This window comes from Podarcis liolepis, assembly GCF_965112155.1.
Source record: "Podarcis liolepis genome assembly, chromosome: 2".
In the NCBI taxonomy this organism is placed as follows: Eukaryota; Metazoa; Chordata; class Lepidosauria; order Squamata; family Lacertidae; genus Podarcis; species Podarcis liolepis.
This window is the reverse complement of record NC_139555.1, coordinates 1806775-1826145: the sequence shown is the minus strand read 5'-3', so window position 1 is coordinate 1826145 and position 19371 is coordinate 1806775. Positions and strand designations below refer to the sequence as shown.

Below are 19371 nucleotides of genomic sequence, written 5' to 3'. Positions count from 1 at the left end.
GGCAGATGCCTGCTGACCCTGGAGGTAAATACTGGAAGCAGCCAAATATGGTCCCCAAATATGGCTTTTTATTGCTGTAAACAGAGAGCAAACATAGCCCACAGCAGGACTGGCATACACTAACTTTTATTACATGTATTTCAATGGTCCTTGTAGAACTTTGAGTTGCATGCCAGCTGTTGGAGCTTGCTCCACAGCCTTCATCAGCTTTGGGATGCAACCAGGTGACAGGACAGGAATTTTGCAGGAGGGGCCAGAGCAGTGGCCTTTTTCCATGGCAGCAAGGGTAATCAAATGGGAATGGGTGATGGGAGCAGTGGGTAGGTGGGAGGGAGGAAATAATATTTGGTGTACAGATAACAAATTTATGCATGTCCAATTAACATTGTACATCACCACAACCCAGAAATGGCCAGAAAAGGGGGCATAAGAGGGGTGGGGGCATTGACACACGTGAGGGTCAGAAATACCCCCCCACCACCAAATGGTTGTTGCCTGTAGTTCTGCACATCTATATCTTAACTTGTATGCTAGTTGGGAGGGAGGGAGGGGAGAGACCCATACCAGAGGCCCTGAGAATTCTGCTCCAGTCCTGCGTCTCGGCAGAGCTGCAACATCAAAATAGACAGTGGGGCAGATGAAGGAAGGGGAAACAGCTCATAAAGCGCAGGGAGGGGAGCCTCGGGTGATACGCCACAGTCTCACAGGGATTCGCACAGCATCATAAACAATCCCTCAGCCCCTTTGATATCTCCTGCTCACAGGGAAAGATGAGAACCAGATGGGAGCCAACTATAGTTCTGGCCACTCTCAGCGCTAAGCCCCTTTGAAAGCAGGTTGTAAAACATGATGGATTTGAAATGACAAAGGGAGTTCGGCCGACTCTCCCCAACCCTTGCCTTGCAGGAATCCCCACCATCTCCTGCTAGAGCTCTCCAGAGTTCTCCCCTGAGAATGCTTTCCCCAGCCTTCAAAGAGGGCCCTTCTGCTCCTAACTGGGAATTTTTGTCATTTAAAACTTTGTGAATATGGGTGGATGTGGTATGTAAATACTGGAAGCAGCCACTGCTTAAATCCTGGTAGGTTTCCAAGGGCTTATTCATACTGCATTGCACTTCAGACAGTGTAACCTCCTGACTGCTTGAGCTGATGTGTCCACCAATGCCCCAGTTGCTCAGGGAACAAAGTTGGTCAGTCAGGATGAAAACTGTGGGAAAACTGAACTACCTGTGTAAAACTAAGTTCTGGGAAGCTAGTTGGGAAGAGACCTTAGAAGGTAGAGAAATTATAGGTCAGAGTGCTGAGAGGAAGGGTGGCTGAAAGAAAAGGGGAGAAACAGAGAAACTTGAAGGAAGGGCAGGTAGAATAAATAGAGGCTTGAGGGCTGTGGGCCATGGAGATGAGAGAGCATGATGTTGGTAGGCCTTGTCCCTGGGAGGGTCCTGTGCTTTTATGAGGGATGGGGACTGGAGGCCCTCCAGATGTTGTTTGACTCCAGCAGAAGGGAACATTCTGCCAGCTCTGCCACCTCCCATTTCCACAATATTGTGACTGGGCAATCATAAAGAAGCAGTGAGGGAGAGTGCTGGGTTCCGTTTATCAGTTTGAATGGATCAGTCAATTCCTGGGCTAGTTTTATTTCAGGGATCTGGTGGATGATGCAAACCTGCTGTCTTTTGTGGACAAACAAAAAGATACATTTGCATCACCCCTATTCAGTCAGGTCTCCAGAAGCAAAAAATCACTATTTGTTGTACCACACTGGCTATAAAGCAATGTTGCTTGCATCCCCATAGTCTGAGATGCCTCCTGCCTCAGGGATGCAGAACCTGTGTCCCTCCAGACTCCCAACACTCATCACCCCCGGCTCACATGGTGAATAGTCAGGGATGATAGCAGCTGCAATCCAACAGCATTTGGAGGGCCACAGGTTTCCCCAACCTGTCCTATCTCCTACCCACTTTCCCCTAACAAGGGGCTTTCTTTCCAGGGTTGTGAAGAAGAGCTTCCTTCAACAAAAGCTCACCTCCTCGGCTGCTCCGCTTCCAGGGAAGAAGTTGCCATCATCATGGCGATGCAAAGACATGTAGAGGACATTTGGGTCCCTGTAGAACACTTGCTGAGTTCCATTGCCATGGTGAACATCCTGAGGAGGAGCAGGAAGAGGGCAAGACAATGTGAGAGAATGCTGTTATTATTACTGATTAGATTTCTGATCCGCTCTCCACTACAAAGTCACGGAATGGGTTACAACAATTTATAAATGCAATATTAAAAACAGTTTAAACAGATTACACTCCAGACACCAGGGTGGTGACCTAAAATAAATACCTCAGAGGTTAAAGGCCTGGTGCGTAAAGAGATGCATCTTCAGCATCCAATGAAAAGTACGGAAAGAGGATGCTGGATGTACCTTGTTCTGTAGGAGTGGGGGTGGGAAGCTGCTGGCCATCTACTCTCACTGCCTCGCCTGCTTGCTGAACCCTAAGCTTACATTCTACTTCCCTGCAAGAATCATGGGAAACCAACCTGCAGTCCGAGAAGAGGGAGAAAGACCAGCTTGATGGATGGAGACTCACCCAGTCTATGATAAGAATCTTGCTGATTTTCCCTTTCTGCTGAAGCTGCCTGGCTGCAATTGCCACTGAATTGAAGAAGCAGAAGCCCCTGGCAAGGAAGGAGGAAGGAAGGCAAGAAGGTCAGCATCCAAGACAGACAGTGCCCTGGGGTACTCCCCCACCCCCCACACCTGGGGCACCCAAGGCCCTCCCTTGTGCACCGTTGCCTCCATGGAATGGACCACTCCCTGTCCCTTGTCAAAGGCAAGTCTTATAATATGGACCGAATTTTGACATTCCTCAAGAGGACCAGATCACAAGCAGCAAAGGTGATGAAATCTGTTGCACTATTCCATTCACGCACCTCTTTTGGACTCCACAAAAGTGCATCACAAGGACACATTTTTGACCCCCTCGCCACCAGAAAACTGTTTTCTCCTGGAGACTTGCCAAAGCCCGAGCTCAGAATTCCTCTGGCTCCAACATCATGCTCATCGCTTCACAGCTGCAGCATCAGGTGGTGACATGCATGTGTGAATGAGCAACCAGGGGTCAGACACCACATGCAAACCTTTCACATTGTCTCAGACACCATGCTTTTCACGGGAATCTTTTCATGTGCTGAGCTGAGAGCCAACAGGTGCTGTGCACTGAAGTGATGCAACTCACATGTCTGCACCAGGGTGAATCCTTCAAGTGTCGTTGTTTCTTGTACAGGCCAAGACTTTTACCACTTTCTATAGGTTAAGACTAGCATCTCAAATGGTGCCTGGATTGCAACTGGGAAATGGTGCAAAGTCTGGAGCACTGGGATGATGGGCTCAAAGGGACCTTCTCATTAGGATGAAAAGCTGTGACGCAGGAAGGAGAGGAAAAAGGGCCAGATTGGACAAAGGGCCAGCTAGCGCAAGCTGCACAAAACCTCCAGTTAGCACAATGTGGTTCTGGGAGAAACCCTTAAGAAGCATGTGGGGGTTGTTCTGTCTGGCAAGCAGAAATGCTTGTGCAGATGGAACTATCAAGACAGCACAACAGTGAATTCCTCCCTGAGAGGTGCAGTCCTTACATTGCCGTTGAGGGGTCTGCATGATGTCCAGGAGGTCGTACAACAGCAAAGCCATTCTGCAAAAAACATTATAAAAAACAAAAACTGGGTGACTGGTTTGATAAACAGCATTGCGACAACATTGCTATTACTGTTGCTGTCATTACTAATATCTACTTTGCTTAAAATAAAACAAGTGCTTCAAGGATATTTTAAAGGTCCGAGTATCAAACCATAGATATTGGATGAGTAATCATAAGTGAAGTGGTTTTTGACTTCTACTTGTTTCGAATCATGTCTGAATATATGTGGGTGTAAGTTAAATAACTGGATTTTCTTCTGTTTTCTTTCTTTCTTTTTCTTTTGCCTTGGTCTCATTATTCTTCAGATGTAGTTACTGCACTTACTGTATTCATTACATTCCATAGGCACATCACAGCCAAAGCGAAGCACTTCTCTCTGTCACTTAGGTGACTAGTTCTAGCATCTGACAAGATGGGCTTTGGCCCCCAAACAGAATAAATGAGGTTTGGTGTGTTTGTTTGTGTGTTAGGACCCCCCCCCCAAATAAATGAGTTGGCCTTAAAGATGCCATATCACTCTTCATTGGTTTTTTGAAGCAACATACTAAGAAGGCTGTTCCTTTGGGTAAGATCTGGCCGATTTTGGTGGGAAAGACTTAAACCTGTGCTTAACTATTCCACTGAAATGGTTAGACAAAGAAGCGCTTAACGCAGTTCCATTTAAGTCCAGGTGAAAACTGAGTCGTGACTAAGATGAGTCCCACTGATTTCCAATGGGACACAAGTGCACATTGATTGCTCTAGATCCAACCTATTAAACAAAATGTGCTGATGAAAAAACTGTCATTTTGAGAAAGGTGTTTTGTATAACATGATCTCTTAAACACTCTTAGAACAGAAAGAATGTTATCTAAGAAATGTGTAACTCTGGTTTGATAATATATTATAAAACCTGTCAGGCATGATTCATTTAAAACAAATGCTGTTTCTGATTTATTTGTAGTTTGGGGTGGCTTTATAAAATCAATTACAACACTGCTCACTCCATCAAACTATACATCTAAAGGAAATAACAGCAAACTCATGTAAACACAATTTAATACTGACAGACATATACCACATTGGGGATTAAAGCTAAACGTTTAAACGTTTGCCCTCACTCTCAGCTGATTTTGTTTGCCCTTGGTGATGTCATCAATACTTCAATGTGACACCATCACACCCATTATGTTTCCCCTGAGTGACTGGGTTCACTCTGCTGGGGGCGGGATGTGCCAAAAGTAGGCAATGAGAAGGGAAACGAGCAACAGTGAATAGGCTTGAAAAAGCTGACCATTAAGAGGTGGGGTTTTTTTTGGGGGGGGGGGGTATTTTCCCTCATCAAGAGAGAGAGAGAAATTCAGCCTGAAAATGGAAATAGGTAAACATTCAGATTAGCCTTAATTAAAATGTCCCTGGTGCAATTGCCAAATGTCTGTGAATAGAAATGGGCACCCCCCCAACTGAATACCCAGCAAAATGAAACATTGCTACACCTCCTTCTGAAGTTTATGCCAAAGCCTTGGGGCCACTACAGAAAAGGCACTCCTCCTCCCAGCTGCCATTGTGACTTCACTGCAGGATGTGATTTTTGAGCAAGACCTTACTGTAAGTTCCTAATAGCAGCAATTTCTCACAGTAAGTCTACTGGAACAGTCTCCCCTCTCTTCAGATGCGTGTGTGTTCTGCACCATAACAAATCAAAACTTTTGAGAAACTCTAATCAGCCTCATCAGATTGCAAATCACATCTATTTCCACACATCTGCTGAGTTTTGCATCAGCTTTTCAGATTCCTGGTTTATTAAATGGCTTGGAATATCTGACAGTGAAACTGGAGACAGAATGGATGAAGGACTAGCTATAGAAAGGCATTCTTTGATCCACCCTCCACCCCATGCAACAATGACAAGAAAGAAAGAAAGAAAGAAAGAAAGGAAGGAAGGGTTATAGCCAACATGGGTCATAACCAGAGTTGATCCACTCTAATCAGTGGACCTAAAGGCCACAGATTCCAATGGGTCTGCTCTGCATCTGACTAATGATGGATATCACCCAAAGAAATATGAGATGCTGAGGACAAAGAATATAAATAGCCTGTCTATGCATTTGCGGGAATCATCTCCATGCCTTTGTCTTTTCCAAGCCACTTCCAGAAGTGTATTTCTCTGCTATGAACTCAGAGCCTACAAACTGTAGAGACCTTGGCCCTATACACCAGGGGTGGCTGGTTTGGGGGCCTCATCCAACACCTGCAAGCAAATTTTTCTCCCCCTCTTAGCACTCTGACAATTTGGGTGGTGGCAGCAAAAAGAAAGAAAAGGACAAAAGTAGACAGCGCTGTGGAGAGGTTTGTTGAAATTCTGTGCAATTCTGCTCAGAGATTGTGTCGCAGAATCTGCAGAGACACGTGCTCCTTCGTGGAAGGAGGGCTGCCCTGCCTTCCTTGTCATCCTCTTACCTTGAGCTGCCTGCTGGCCACTTTGAAGGCCAGTTCGGTGACGCTGCCAGCCGCCCAGCGTGCCGCATTGCTGGAGTGCAGCTCGTTCCAGATGGTGTCACTGTCCACCTGGACGCAGGAGGAAATGAAGAGAGGTCAGCCCACAGTGCCTTGGTGAAGGGCCCCCATCTAACCCCAGATCACACAATGGCAGGATAGGAGCACACAGGGCTATAAAAGCACTGGAAAGACCCCCCAGGGCAGACCTCTTTAACTTTGGACCAAGGAGGTTTGGATTCAAACACCAACTCAGCTCAGAGCTCACTGAACGGCCGAGGATAAGTCACCTTTCAAACTTAGTTCTCTGCCTGTAAAATAGGCATTTTCAAGGAATCTGCCTCACAGGGCTGTTGTGAGGGCAAATAAGAATCACTCAGCACTTTGCATGCAACAAGTGCTCATTCATGATTAACCATGGAAATGTGGTCCCCGCAGACTTAACACCATCCTCCCCCCAAGGCTGCATTCCAGTGGGGCTCGGCTTGCCCAGTACAACCCCCTCAAGGCAACAAAGTAGGGGCAGGAAGAACCCATTCTTTTTACCTTCTTGATTCTATTTGAATTTTTTTTTCAAAAACAAACATCTTGGTTTGATCAGGATCACGTCATCGGCAAAGTAAGAGCCGGAAAACCTCAGAGATTCTCTTCTGATCAACTCCATGTGTGAGCAGAACCCCCCTTCTGCCTGACTGCTCCGGGCGCGCTTCTCTCGCTCTCCCTCTCTTTCTCTCCGGGTGCAGGGGGCGGGGGGGGGGAGAGGAGCCAAGGCCCATCCGTAAGGACAAGGGGAAGGAAGAGGGATGAAGGTAGAGAGAGGCCCAAGAGAAAGAGCGCGCAAGAGGTTAAAGAGAAGGAGAACAGGGCTGGGCTGGGAGGCAGCATCCTGGAAAAGAGAGCGAGAAAAAAACAAAAACAGAAAACAGAAGAGGCACGCAAGAAGGCCATGAACAAAAGTGAGCGTGGCAGAGCGCCCAGAGGGAGGGGGGACACAAGAGACAGAGAGAAGGAGGGATGGGGAAGATCCCCCCAAACTAACCCTATTCCCACCCCAGAGGCAATGAGGGGGCTCCCAAACTGTGACCAGGGGGCCACCCGCAGTCTGCGAGCTTCACTCAGGTGGCCCACGGTGTGTCCGCATTTAATGCTCATGTTAATTTTGTAATTGTCTTTTCGTTGCTTCTTTTATTTCTCATATTGTATTTTATGGGACTCATTTTGTAATGCAATAAAATACAATGTAAGGAACAAAAGAAGCAATAAAAATGCAATTAAAAATCATACAGCACCTAGCACATTGCTAAAACAGGCACAACAGAACCGTTAAGTCTGTCAAAACCCTCAGCAATTTCTGTGGGTGGGGGGAGCTCTAGGTTTGAGCTCCAAAGCTGAAGAGGCAGCCACAATGGAAATATATGTGCATTTGAAGATGTAGGTGATGTGTGGATGATCCGATAGAGCACCCCCTTAAAACTATTGATTTCTGGAAGTTGCAAGCGTAAGGCCCAGTTCTAACAGAGATGGTAAGCACATGCACAGGCTGTACCATTTCAGAGAAGGCTCACCTGGTAAAATCCTCCCCCATAGAAATAATGCAAACCTGTCCTATGTAGTGCACTAGATGTCATGGAGCAGCCTTGTCTTGGCATCTAGTTTTCTATGCTGACAAATGTACAGAGGAGCATCCTGCCATGTGAGGCCCCCCTTCCCACCACATCTGCAGCCTGAAGTGGGGCAGCACCAGTTTAAGACTTTAGTGAGAAGCAGGCCTTTGAAGCCGGGTGGCCAGCTGAAAAAATGGACAATTGCTGTGTAGAAGCCAGAGCTTCACCAGGAGCAGCATGTCAGGTGAATGATATCTGGTGAGATGCCTCCTTCTGCACCAAGTTCTGGGGAGCCTGTCCTTTTCTGCACTCAGTCACCCTACCGGTGCTGGCAGTGAGGTGGCGATGGGGAGAGCATATGGAAGAAGGGAGCCTTGTCTAGGAGGGGCTGAACTTCTTGGTCCTGCTTCAGAAATGTTTTGGCTGAATCAGATTTTAAAGGACATCCACCCAGATCCCACCAAAAGCTCTGGCTGGTGTTCTGGATATCTTCAGGCTCTGCATATGGATTACGGGGTGACCACCAGGCCCTGTTGCAGATGCCCAGAGGCAGCTCTTTTGGGATCTGGTGTCACCAACAATGTCATTGTGACCTCACAATGTTCTGGCGAACCCTGTCTGTGTGTAGCAAAGGCTTACTGGAACCTGCTTTATCCGGTGGCAAGATGCTGCCAAGGCACAGCGCTGGAGCCAGAACACACCAGGGGGGATTCCGGTTGGGGTGGAGGCCATTTGACTCTCTGTGGGATGGTTTATGGGGCACTTTACCAAAGCCCCCCCTCCCACCCCAGCCAGGATGTTGGAAAGAGGTCCACGGCAGGCGCAGGAAGAAGGAGGTAAGTGGCTAGGCACAAAGAGAAGCCCAAGGGAAGGGGGTTCTCTTCACTGGCCTGTTCCCTTGAGCAGGAGAGAGGCCTCCTCAAAGCAAGAGCTTCTTGGTGAGGAAAGGCTTGCTGGTGAGCAAGGGGGGCTGGGAGTGGTGGGCAGCCACATAACAAGGGCTGGGGAAGGACTCTTGATCCTCTGTAGTCAGAGACAGGGACAGCCAGAATGAGAAAGAACAGGACAGGAATATATATCCCCCATTCCCTTGACAGAGCCTAAGGATTGCATCACCCCCTTAGTCATATCCTCCTCTTGCCTGCACTGATGTTGCATCAAGGAACAGCTGGCGGGGAGAGGAGACAGGGGAGGATGGCGCCGTGTGGATGCAATGAGGAGCCAGTGCATAGGTGAAGCATGGGTGTCCCCCCCCACTGTCCCCCCCCTTCCAATCCCCACTGGCCACTCTTGCTTACATCATTGCCTATCCCAGGGAGGGGTAGCTAGGCTGCAGGCCAGAAGTCACTGCGACTTAAACTTTCAAGCTGTCCCCCGACACCCACCCACCCGCGTGTATCCCAGTTGAATGCCTCCTCCATTTTGTGCCAGCCTAGCACACAAGCTGACTTCAGAAGGGAGAGCCCCTCACTGGGCGAGGCAAGGTTTGAGAAGAATCTGGTTTGACAGGGAAGAAGCTTACCCCAACCCCACCACAGGGGAGCATGACAAACATCCGCTGGGAAAGGATTCCTGTGAGAGAAAAGAGAAGAAGAAAGGGACTGAGGGTGTAGGTGAGCATTTTATGTGCACAAGTGCATTGTAAAACATCAGTTTAGAGCACAACGTCTGACTACAGGCCTCTTTGTTTCCTCTCAGCCTTGGGTTGGGGGCGAGGGGTGGCATGCCTTGGCTCCTACCTGCTAGCTTCCCGTTGTCCAGCTTCAGGCGGCTGAGGGGGTTGGTGCCATACAGCAGCACATGGCGCTCCGTGTGGACGGACTGCAGCTCCTCCAGAGTGGCCTTGCGCCCCCGCAGACACTGGCAGAGAAACAAGTGGCTGTATTAAGTCAAGAGAGCACAAGGGCCAGCGGTAGGCAAAGAGGTCCCCCAAGGAAGAAGATCTGGAGTGCTAATCAGAGCAGAAGTCTAGGTGGTTCTGACGCAAGGGGCACAATCTATGGAGGGGAATTTTTCCACATGCAAGCGCTGTTCAAATGAGCAGCGTGCCAAAAAAAGGCTTGGCTGACCTTGTTCTTCATCTTCCCAGCTGCCTCCCTACACTCAATGAGTTCTTAAGTCCTCCTCTTCTGCTGCCACTTCACCTGCCAAGATGCCACCATGTTTCAACCTTGGCTAGATGTTTTTCCCCTGGTTCAAAGGCATGGAAAAAGTAAACTGCCATTGCCTAGCAACCTCAGAGTGACTGAGCCAGTCATGTTTGATTCTTAAGTGGGAGGTATGTTTGGCACCCAGACCTGAAGTTTCCCGGACCGTTCTAAAGCCTGCCTTGCAGTTGCCAGGTAAAGAGAGGAGCAAAGAAAAAGGATCTACACAGGGAATCCAATTGTTCCAAAAGAAAAATGGCTGCTCATAAATTTCCCAAAAATGTGTGAACGCTTTGGTGAAACACACATCTGCCCAGCATCTGCAAAGCAGGCGTCTTCAGAAAATGTGGCAGTGTTCACTTGCAGGATAGGATTTACAGAGCCTGAGAATGCTTTGCTGCTCAGTGAGTCAACAACTTTTGAATTAACAGGGCCATCCTGCGACACTCATAATTATTTTACGTGCACGCTGGGGAACAAACATTTTAACTGTGGAAATATGCATTGTTTTACTGTTTTCTTTTCTGAAGGGCATCTTAGTCACTGGTTAGAATAAGGGCAGTCAGATAGCATGGGTGGGGAAGGGAACAAGCACAGCACTGGGGATCCAGGGTCCCTGTTGTCCTATGATTGTTTCTCTGTGAAGAGCAGGTTTTTCTGCCTTTCTTCTTGGGTTGAGGGCCTCAAAAACTTTCCTCCTTTCATCTCCTCTTATAGTGTTATTTCTCTCTCTCTCTCTCTCTCTCTCTCTCTCTCTCTCTCTCTCACACACACACACACACACACACACTCAAACACAGGCTTGTTGGGGAATTGGGGAGGAAGAGGGTAGATTCAGGAAAATACACACTTTTTTATTTTGCAGCTTGTTTTTTGGCCCATTCTATAAAAGGGCTCCCTTGGCTAATAAAGCGAGATGAGCGCCGCAACCCCAGAGTTGTCCGCGACTGGACCTAATGGTCAGGGGTCCCTTTACCTTTACCTTTATAAAAGTTTAAACTAATAAAAGCTCACTTTAAAAAACGCTAATCATGCCAGGCCCCTATAGATTTTATTTAGTAGTTGGCCCCCACCTTTTCTCCAAGGAGTTCAAGGTGGTGACATACGTAGTTCCACCCCCTCTCCATTTTATCCTCACAACAACCCTTTGGGGTAGGTTAGGCTAAGAGACAGTGATTGGCCCAAGGTCACCCAGTGAGCTGCATGACTGAGTGGAGATTTGAACCCTGGTCTGCCAGGTCCTAGTCCAACACTCTAACCACTAAACCACATTGGGAAATGTAGTTCTGTGTGGGAGGCTACAGATCTCTACTGGAGAATTCTCATCACTCTCACTAAACTACAATTCCTGAGGTTATTTTGGGTTAAAAACTGGAGGATGGACAAATGATCAGGAAAAGAAGTGGCTGAGCCTTCTCCTGTGTCTCACACAGTGGCTAGATATGCAGAAATCAGAAGGTGAAGAAGCTTTTCACAGTGTGGAGATATCACCTGTAAAGGTATGCAGATTAAGCGGCTGTTAAATGCAGAGCTACAAAGGCTGGTAAAAAGTTGGCAACCCTTGCTGAATTGATATAAAATGCATTTATGTTTATAGTTTAGAAATGCACCTTGTTGAGATGACAATCACAATTTGGGTTTGCTGGTTCTCTGTGCTCTGTCCTATTTCCAGACTTCTCAGCCTCCATACGAAAGCATGATTAAGCAGCTGCCAAATTAAACTCAACAGATGCATTTCTTTGTTGGGACCATGAGCTAATAAAGCCACATGAGATTAGTGGGGAGAGCTGAGCACGCGTCCAGCGTGTCTTTGAAGTTTCTACTGCAGCCACATGCACAGCTGAAGGTGGAAGTCCCTTCTCTCTTTCAATTTAAACTGGAAAGGGGGTTACTTCTTCAGCATACAATAGAAACTTGAAAACACACATACACACACACTCCTCACTCTTCATCATCTTATTACTTTCACCGTGGTCTTCTATGAGCATCTGAAAGTGCAACAGGCAACCAGTGGTGTTTCCTGGCTATAGTTTCAAGAACAGTTACTCTAAATTTTCTAACCACTTGGAACACAAGGGCCACCTTCATCCAAAGATAAGAGAGATGCCCTGCTCCCAGATGTACCAAAAGTAAAAATACTGGTCATAAGAGGAGTTAATAGGCACTGTGACAAATTATATGTTTCAACTCTAGTACTTGTGGTTGCAGAAAATTCCCTTTCTTCTACTCCTCTCTGCCACCTCCTTCCTTCCATAGATAAAGGTATCCCAATGAGCTAAAAATGAAAAGGAAGCAGAATATATTATGAAAAGCCAAGCAAATATATCCCTGGATGCTTTGTTTGAAGAAAGTGTTCAGAACACAGAATTTGGAGGGTGTGCATGTATGCCGATTTCGTGCAAGCTTCCCATCTCAGACTTCCAAAGCTACAGCAAAACAGTCTCTGAAGAAAAACCCTCCCGTCATTACCCTGGACCTGCACTGCCTCCTACCTCACACTGACTGCGTAGGCCACGTTCTTGCAGGCGAGACCAGATGCTCTGGATGCGGCCAGCATGTTCAGGGTGGTTGCTGTTGTCCCCACACGAGCACTGGTGTTTCAACATGACGGAGTCATACACGATGCCTGCAACGAAAAGAAAAGCAGCACCCAGGTCACTCACAAAGCTGCAACTCTCTCTGGGCTTGGTGAGCACTGGAAAACCAACTTGAGCATGCAGAAGCCATGTGGCACAGCTCTTCCAGAATGCAGTATGGACTGCAGGTGTGGAATCAGGAACTGCAATATTTACTAATGTAAATAAACTCTCTGGTGGGGAACATGTCCTGGTTCTTCTGTCCACCTTTGCTTCCCATCCTGCACTCAGCTCCCACCTGTGGCTCCTAGAAGCTGTCAGCATGTGACAGTGGTCACAATCCTGGGAATGGCTTCAACTGGCCCGGTAAGCCAGGTGAGGGAAGCCAATGGGTCTCAAACCCTCAGTGAGGTGGGGACTTCCCCTGTGGTCTTGTCACCTGGGCAGCACAGGACCGCCATATACACAGCCCCAGAGGAGTCACTTCAGTGCTGCTAATGCGGAAAACAACAACACCGAAGCAGTGGTTACAAGTACCCTCTCCCCTGGCCATTGGGCCATGTTGGCTGGGGCTGATGGGAGCTGAGTCCAAAAGCACCTGGAGGGCCCCACGTTCCCATTCCTCTTGTAGGGAGTCCTTGGTTTGTGTGTGAAAGCTGTTGCGTTACCTGTGGTGAAGCGTGGCTTGTTCGACTGCTCTTGCACCGGCAAAGGGATTGCCTTGGAAGATGTGTCCTGGCTCAGGTGGGACGCAGTGGCAGGGGCAGGTGACGAATGAGCTCTGGAGAGCGGCCGGTGGGAACCGCGGCTTGCCGAGACAAGCAGGGAGTCAGGATGCCTCCGCAGCAGCTGCTGCTGCTGCATGCGCTGTTGCTGCTCCCAGACGTACTGGGCCTGTTGACCGAATTAAGAGAGGCACCATGTCAAACAGGGAACCCCCTCATGTCCTCTGCTACTCCTCTTGAAGTGCAGCTGTGGGGGTACCTGCCTTCAGAGCGATGCGGAGTTCACACCTGGGAAGCTGCTGCCCTCTAGTGCCTCTGCCCTGAATAGGCAGAGTCCCTTTGGTTCACCAAAAGCAGAGGCTGGCCCAGGAAAGTGTTTCTGGGGTACCGGGGTCTAGTTATACTGATGGAGCACAGAAACACCATCACCCTATTTCGCTGGTTTGTGAGTGTTGCGGAAGTGTTTTCTCTCTTATTTTTAGGGAACCATAGTGTGCTTTTAAGAATTTGTTTCTATTTCTTCCTCTTGGGAATGTGGATCTGTAGAGGTCTCCAACGACTTGTTGCATTTGCCCTTGTTCAGGGTATGAGGCTTGCGGGCAACAGCCTGTTCTGGGGGCTGGGGCTGGGGTAAGCAAGCTCCGGGAGCAATGTTGAGGTTACGCAACCTCGCCATCGCTCCCGGACCCGTTCTGGGGGCTGGGGTCAGGGGAAGCTTGGGCTTCCCCCACCCCCAGCCCTGCAAGCTCTGGGAGCGATGGCGAGGTTGAGCGCAACCTCGCCTTCACTCCCGGACCCCCAGCCCTGAGGCTAAAAACGAAGCCAGGACAGCGAGCGGGATCCATCCCGCTCGCTGTCATGGCTTCTTTGCTCTTTGGGGCTCGGGGGGGAAATAAATAAATAAAATAAGTGCACCCTATGGGCCAGTGCGCCCTATAGGGCGAAAAATACAGTACATATGCATAGATAGCATGTGTGTTCACATTTTTAATTAGGAGTTTTTATTTTGCAGTAGTATTCTAATGTTGGTGTATCCCATTTGGCAAACTGGGCTAAAGAATCTGGGTTTTTGAGACAGGAAGGGCTTTAGGCGCTTTGAGAAAACATTTGGAAGGAAAAAGGTGTTAAGCAGAAAATTACCTCAGAGGAAAAGGGGTAATTCCTGACCCCTTGGAGTCAGGAAGCTTAAAGAGAGGCCACTAAATATTTTACTATTAGCCAAAGATCACTGCTGTTTCCTGCATGTATGGACTTACGTAGCGGAATCAGGAACATTTAAAAAGGACCAGAGTCACAGAATTGTAGAGCTGGAAGGGACCCTGAGGGTCATCTAGTCCAACTCCCTGCAGTGCAGGAATCTCAACTAAACTGTAGGGTGCTGGGAGCAATAACCCAGGGAGCTAACTTATGTGGAGTGGGACCATTGGTCCATCCAGCTCAGTACCGTCTACACGGGTCGGCAGCGGCTCAACGCCATCTCTTTCAGGCAGGGTTCTCTCCCAGCCTTTATAGCTGAGATGTTGGGGACTGAGCAGGCAGGGGGACCTTCTGCATGCAAACCTGATGCTCAGCCAATGAGCTATGGATCTTCCCAAACCTGAGGATTGGGACCTAGCATATTGCTGACATAGCATTTTGAAATGCAGAAAGCATAGTGTGTGTGTCCCTTTTGCTCTCTTCCAGTACCTGCTGAAGGACATGCTCCTCCTGAGGCTGACCCAACCGGGAGCGACCTTCTGTCTCTTTGCTGCTGCTTCCCCCTGCTGGCAAAGGCTCTGCCTGGGCCTGGGCCAGGTCGCTCGGATCTTCTCCTGCCTCTGCCTCCATGTCTTCTGAAGAGGGGATCTGCTGCAGCCGAGGTTTCTCACTGGACTTGGCCATGCGCTGGGGTGGGAGGGAGAGAAGACCGAGTAAATCTGGGCTACCCAGGCTCAAAATAACCAGCCCCACAACCATCACGGGTTCTGCAAACATAGGCAGTTTGGCTGTGTTTTCCTATTCTGCATCCTGTATCTGAAATGCCTTGCATACCGATGAATGGCCAGGCACCTTTCCTCAAGAGCTTGTTAGACGAGGGAATTAATCCTTTTATTTGTATGCTGCCTTTCCAAAGTTAAAATGATGCTCAAGGTGGCTTGCAATATATTAAAAATTACACAGCAAAGTACTCATAAACAAAACGTCAACAAGCACACAACCAACAATTTGCACATAAACAATTTCCACATAAATAATAAAATCCAAAGTAAAGATACAAAAATCAACAGCAACCACCCCCTCCCCACAATAAGCCCCCTAAGCAATCCCCCAGCCCAAGAGTTTGTTCTGCAGCCTCAGCTTTTGTAGCTGGAGTCAGTCAGGACCGTTTCCTCCCAGGTCAGGTGGGGAAAAGCCTACAAGGCAGAGAGCAGGTCTTCCAGGACTCACAGCCAAGACGAAAACAGCACCTTGGATGCTGGGGTTACAGCATGCCCCCTGCATTGCATTACCACACCAACACACAAGGAATGCTGCCTAGAGGTTGTTTGTGTCAGTGGCCCCTCAACACAGGGACACAGAGAGCTGCTTTATATGAAGTGGGACCAGCACTCCACCTAGCTCAGCATTGTCCACACTGATCTTGGCTGTGAGTCCTGGAAGATCTGCTGCCTGCCTTGCAGGCCTTTTTCCACCTGGCCTTGGAGGGCAGGACCCAGACTGACTCCGGCTGCAGAAGCTGAGGCTGCTGGATGACTCTGGGGCTGGAGGATTGCTTAGAGGGTTATTGACATTAATTTAGTTTGTAACTTTATTTTAGATGTTATGATTTATGTGGAAATTGTGTACTTTTTGATGTCTTGTATTAGTTAGGGCTACTTTTGTTACATTTGCAATTATGCTAGGCACCTTGAGCATGGTTGTAACTGTGGAAAGGCAGCATACAAATGCGTGCATGTGTATATGTATGACTGGCAGCGATTCTCCCAGGTTTCTGGCAGGGCCCATTCCCAGCCCTTCTTCACGACTGAACCCGGCCCTTCCCCATCTGGAGGAGACCAGAGAAGAGCCTGCCTTGCCCAGCTGGGTCTGATGCTTCAGCCTCTCCAGGAAGAGCGCATGGTGCTGCTGGTAGGCCAGCTGTTGCTGGACAGCTCTGGGGCTGGACGGCAGAGGCTCCGAGCGTGTCCTTCCCAAGGGCTTGTGGGGCGTAGGCATCGGCAATCGCTCTGGGGGAAGCAGCTGGGAGCGGCTGAAGTGGAAAGGGACCGTTCCCAGTCCTGGAACTGCAAAGGAAAGAAGAGAAGCTAAGAATATAATCTGGAATATATCGCTTGTCAGTATTGTACCCATAGGTGGGAGAGTGAAATGTTAAAAGCCCAGTGTACATTTCCAGCTAAAGCAGGCTCTGCGTTCACAGTGCAAGCGGGAAGGAAATGCAGCAAAGTGAGTTAAGCATCACTTTGTGATAGTTTCTCCATTTTCATGTTTCCATCCCACAAGATTAACACAACAACAACAACAACAACGCAGCAAGAAAACAGGCAAACAGTTTCTGCTGAATCCTTAGAAATGTCAAAGTGGCCTGGAAGGGGCTTTTGTCTGCCTCACTCATCACAGGCTGCAATAATAATAATAAAAGAATGGAAGAAAAAACAAGAACAAATTCCTGAATTCTGTTCTGATAACCTACTCCAAACTGGGAAGGAGCAAAATCCTTAGATTTTTTTTTTTTTTAATGCCAGAAATCTGCTTCTATCTGCTGCTTTAAAAATCTAGAGAAGCAGTGATGAGTGAGGCGCATTCACAGCTGTCAGTAGCACAGGTGGCTAGCTGGGGCGGCAGAATTCAGACGCTGCAAGGTTAGTCTGGAAAACCCGCCCATGATGTTCTCCTCTTCCCCTCATTCTATGTATGGGGCAGAGGGAAGGAGCTGCATGAGAGTGTTGGGATCTCCGTTTGACCGAGCTGATAAAAGCTCATCCGAGTCCTACGGAATTGCCCTCGACATGATGGACGACCTGAGCCTCTGATAAGGCTCCAGGCACAACCCCCATTCAGCAGAGTTTCCAGCAGCATGCGGAAGGATGAGATAGTATGAGCTACATGCTAGGAGTTTTATTTCCAACTACGCAGACAGCAAAGAAAAATACATCCTCTCTCTGTGAGAGCAGAGAGCAACTGGAACAAAGGAACAAAGGAACAGGAAACCAGCAACGTCACATCCGTCTCCCGTCTCCCATGAGACTTCAAACAGTATGGAATGTGTGGACTGTAAACAGAGTCTTGTGACTCCAAAGCACTGCTCAGTGGCAAACAGAAACTAACAGAGAGAACACTTAAGCAGGGACCACAGTTCCTCTTCTTCCTCCTTCCCCTAAGATGTCGTGTGGGGCAATCAAAACAAATGTTCTTGCAATAATGCAGTGTGAGCTGCCTCTCTGCATGGCATTTAATTACATAGGGTTTTGTGGCACAATCTTGTCCGAAGGCCAAGATGTAAGGGGAACAATGAAGGACATAGCATGATGGTTATTGTGGTATTTGTGGTGATCATCAAAGCAGCAAAATGAGGAACTGACATGTGCAAAAACATATATATAACCTGCTTGTTCAGTATGAACGTTATCAGCCTAGAGCATTCTTCTCCCAAGAATCCCTCTGCTGCTACAGAACCTGCTATAAACACTACAAAACCCATCATGCTGTGCTATTTTTTTCTCCCTCGCATCTTGCTCGTCTTCAATTACCCTTTGAGGAATGCTGAACACAGTTCTCTTTTGTCTATGCAAACACACACCAGTATCTTATTAAGAAGACCCTGCCCTGCCCTGCCCTATTGCCCCAATGTGAGGGGCTGGTACGCACCTGTCACAAGAGGAGAATGGGGGAGAGAGGGCTCCAAGATTATAACAGGCTGCAGCCGAGTGGATAGCGGGTTCCCAGGCTCATGTTGCTCCAAGCTGGTTGGCAGGAAAACGGGCGCATGAGTGCTAGTCAGGACAGGCACCTTGTGAGCAAGGCCTGGGTGTGTCCGGTGATCTCCATCGCCCTACAGAGAGAGAATTGGAGACGGTGGATCAAGAGCACCTCCCTGAGCCCTGACCTGGTCACAAAGTTCTCAAAGCGATGAGGTGGGTGCAAAACAGGTGAGGTACGAGGGATTAATTCAGATCAGGGGGTGGGCAGAAAGGAGATTGCAGAGGGAAGCAAGGAGATTCTGCCCCATAAAAATAAACATGTCACTGAAGCTTTTCTTCAGGAGAGAATCAGAGTTTGCTACTCAGAGAACTGTAGAGTTGGAAGAGAGCCCGAGGGGCATCCAGTCCAGCCCTCAGCTGAAATCAATGGGCCTAACTTACTCATGCCCACTGGTTTCAGTGGGTCTACTCTGAGTAAACCACAGCAGAATACCACCCCCCAGATCCCTTGCCCCTTGACAATGCCTGGTACTCTAGAAACGGTCCCAGGTACACAGGAGAAGAGCCCTGCTGGATCAGGCCAAGGCCTAGAGAGGAAGTCAGGAAGCTGATTTAACCATTGGTCCGTCTAGCTCAGCCTTGTCTGCACTGACCAGCAGCAGCTAACCAGGGATTCAGGCAGGGTTTCCCCCTCCGCCAGCCTGGAGATGCCAGAGACTGAACCTTCTGCATGCAAGGCAGATGATCTACCGCTGAGCTACAGACCATCTAGCTCAGCTTTCTGTTTCCCACTGCAACCAACCCAGATGACTCCAGAAGCTTCTATCATGCTTGTCCCCTCGGCAAAGCCCCTCTAGACCTACCCTGGCAGACGCTGCGGAAGTGGTCGGAAGTCCAAGGGTGAGTGCTGGGAGGGAGCCTGTGGTCTGAAGAGCAAACTGAGCCAGCGAGCTCTCCTGCATTCTCAGGCGCTGAGCAAGGGGTGTCTGCATTAAAGACAGTGGGTGGAAGAATCAATCAGCTTCAGTGACTTTCAAGCTTCTGGGCTCAAGGGGACGCATGAGCTGTCACCAAGCAACTCCATTGTTGCTCTTCTGCCATAGAAGCACTGCGTGGCAGAGAGGATTCTGTGAGATCTGCTCAGGTTATGTAGACCCTCTGACAGACCTTCCCATCTGCATAAATCATGTGTGCCTGTGAGAACACTTCCCAGAATCCTCCGTCTGCAGGAGATCCTCAGCAGACGTTGCTGGCAGATCC

The 19371-nt window shown here is 48.6% G+C and overlaps 3 protein-coding genes across 10 annotated transcripts in view; 1 reads left to right on the top strand and 2 right to left on the bottom strand.

Annotated features, from left to right (window-relative positions):
• LOC310699149 (histone H2B 5-like) overlaps positions 1-19371 on the bottom strand; it is a 960349-nt gene that overhangs the window by 753873 nt on the left and 187105 nt on the right. The gene's annotated exons all lie outside the window — the stretch shown is intronic.
• Positions 1-19371, bottom strand: part of HDAC7 (histone deacetylase 7) — a 181337-nt gene that overhangs the window by 13831 nt on the left and 148135 nt on the right. For 7 of the 8 annotated variants that reach the window (XM_083486438.1, XM_083486440.1, XM_083486439.1 and 4 more), the window contains 12 exons: positions 18975-19097; positions 18059-18242; positions 16265-16476; positions 14900-15097; positions 13157-13382; positions 12405-12538; positions 9505-9625; positions 9288-9337; positions 6126-6233; positions 3625-3680; positions 2580-2667; positions 2027-2146 (listed from right to left, as the gene is read on the bottom strand). In XM_083486438.1, coding sequence (XP_083342564.1) covers positions 2027-2146; positions 2580-2667; positions 3625-3680; positions 6126-6233; positions 9288-9337; positions 9505-9625; positions 12405-12538; positions 13157-13382; positions 14900-15097; positions 16265-16476; positions 18059-18242; positions 18975-19097 — 1620 coding nt within the window. Of the gene's footprint in view, positions 1-2026; positions 2147-2579; positions 2668-3624; positions 3681-6125; positions 6234-6707; positions 7048-9287; positions 9338-9504; positions 9626-12404; positions 12539-13156; positions 13383-14899; positions 15098-16264; positions 16477-18058; positions 18243-18974; positions 19098-19371 lie in introns of all 8 variants that reach the window. The other variant, XR_014521736.1, reaches the window with a different exon arrangement.
• The window catches only part of LOC310699144 (twist-related protein 2-like), an 82914-nt gene that overhangs the window by 44184 nt on the left and 19359 nt on the right, over positions 1-19371 (top strand). The window lies entirely within an intron of this gene.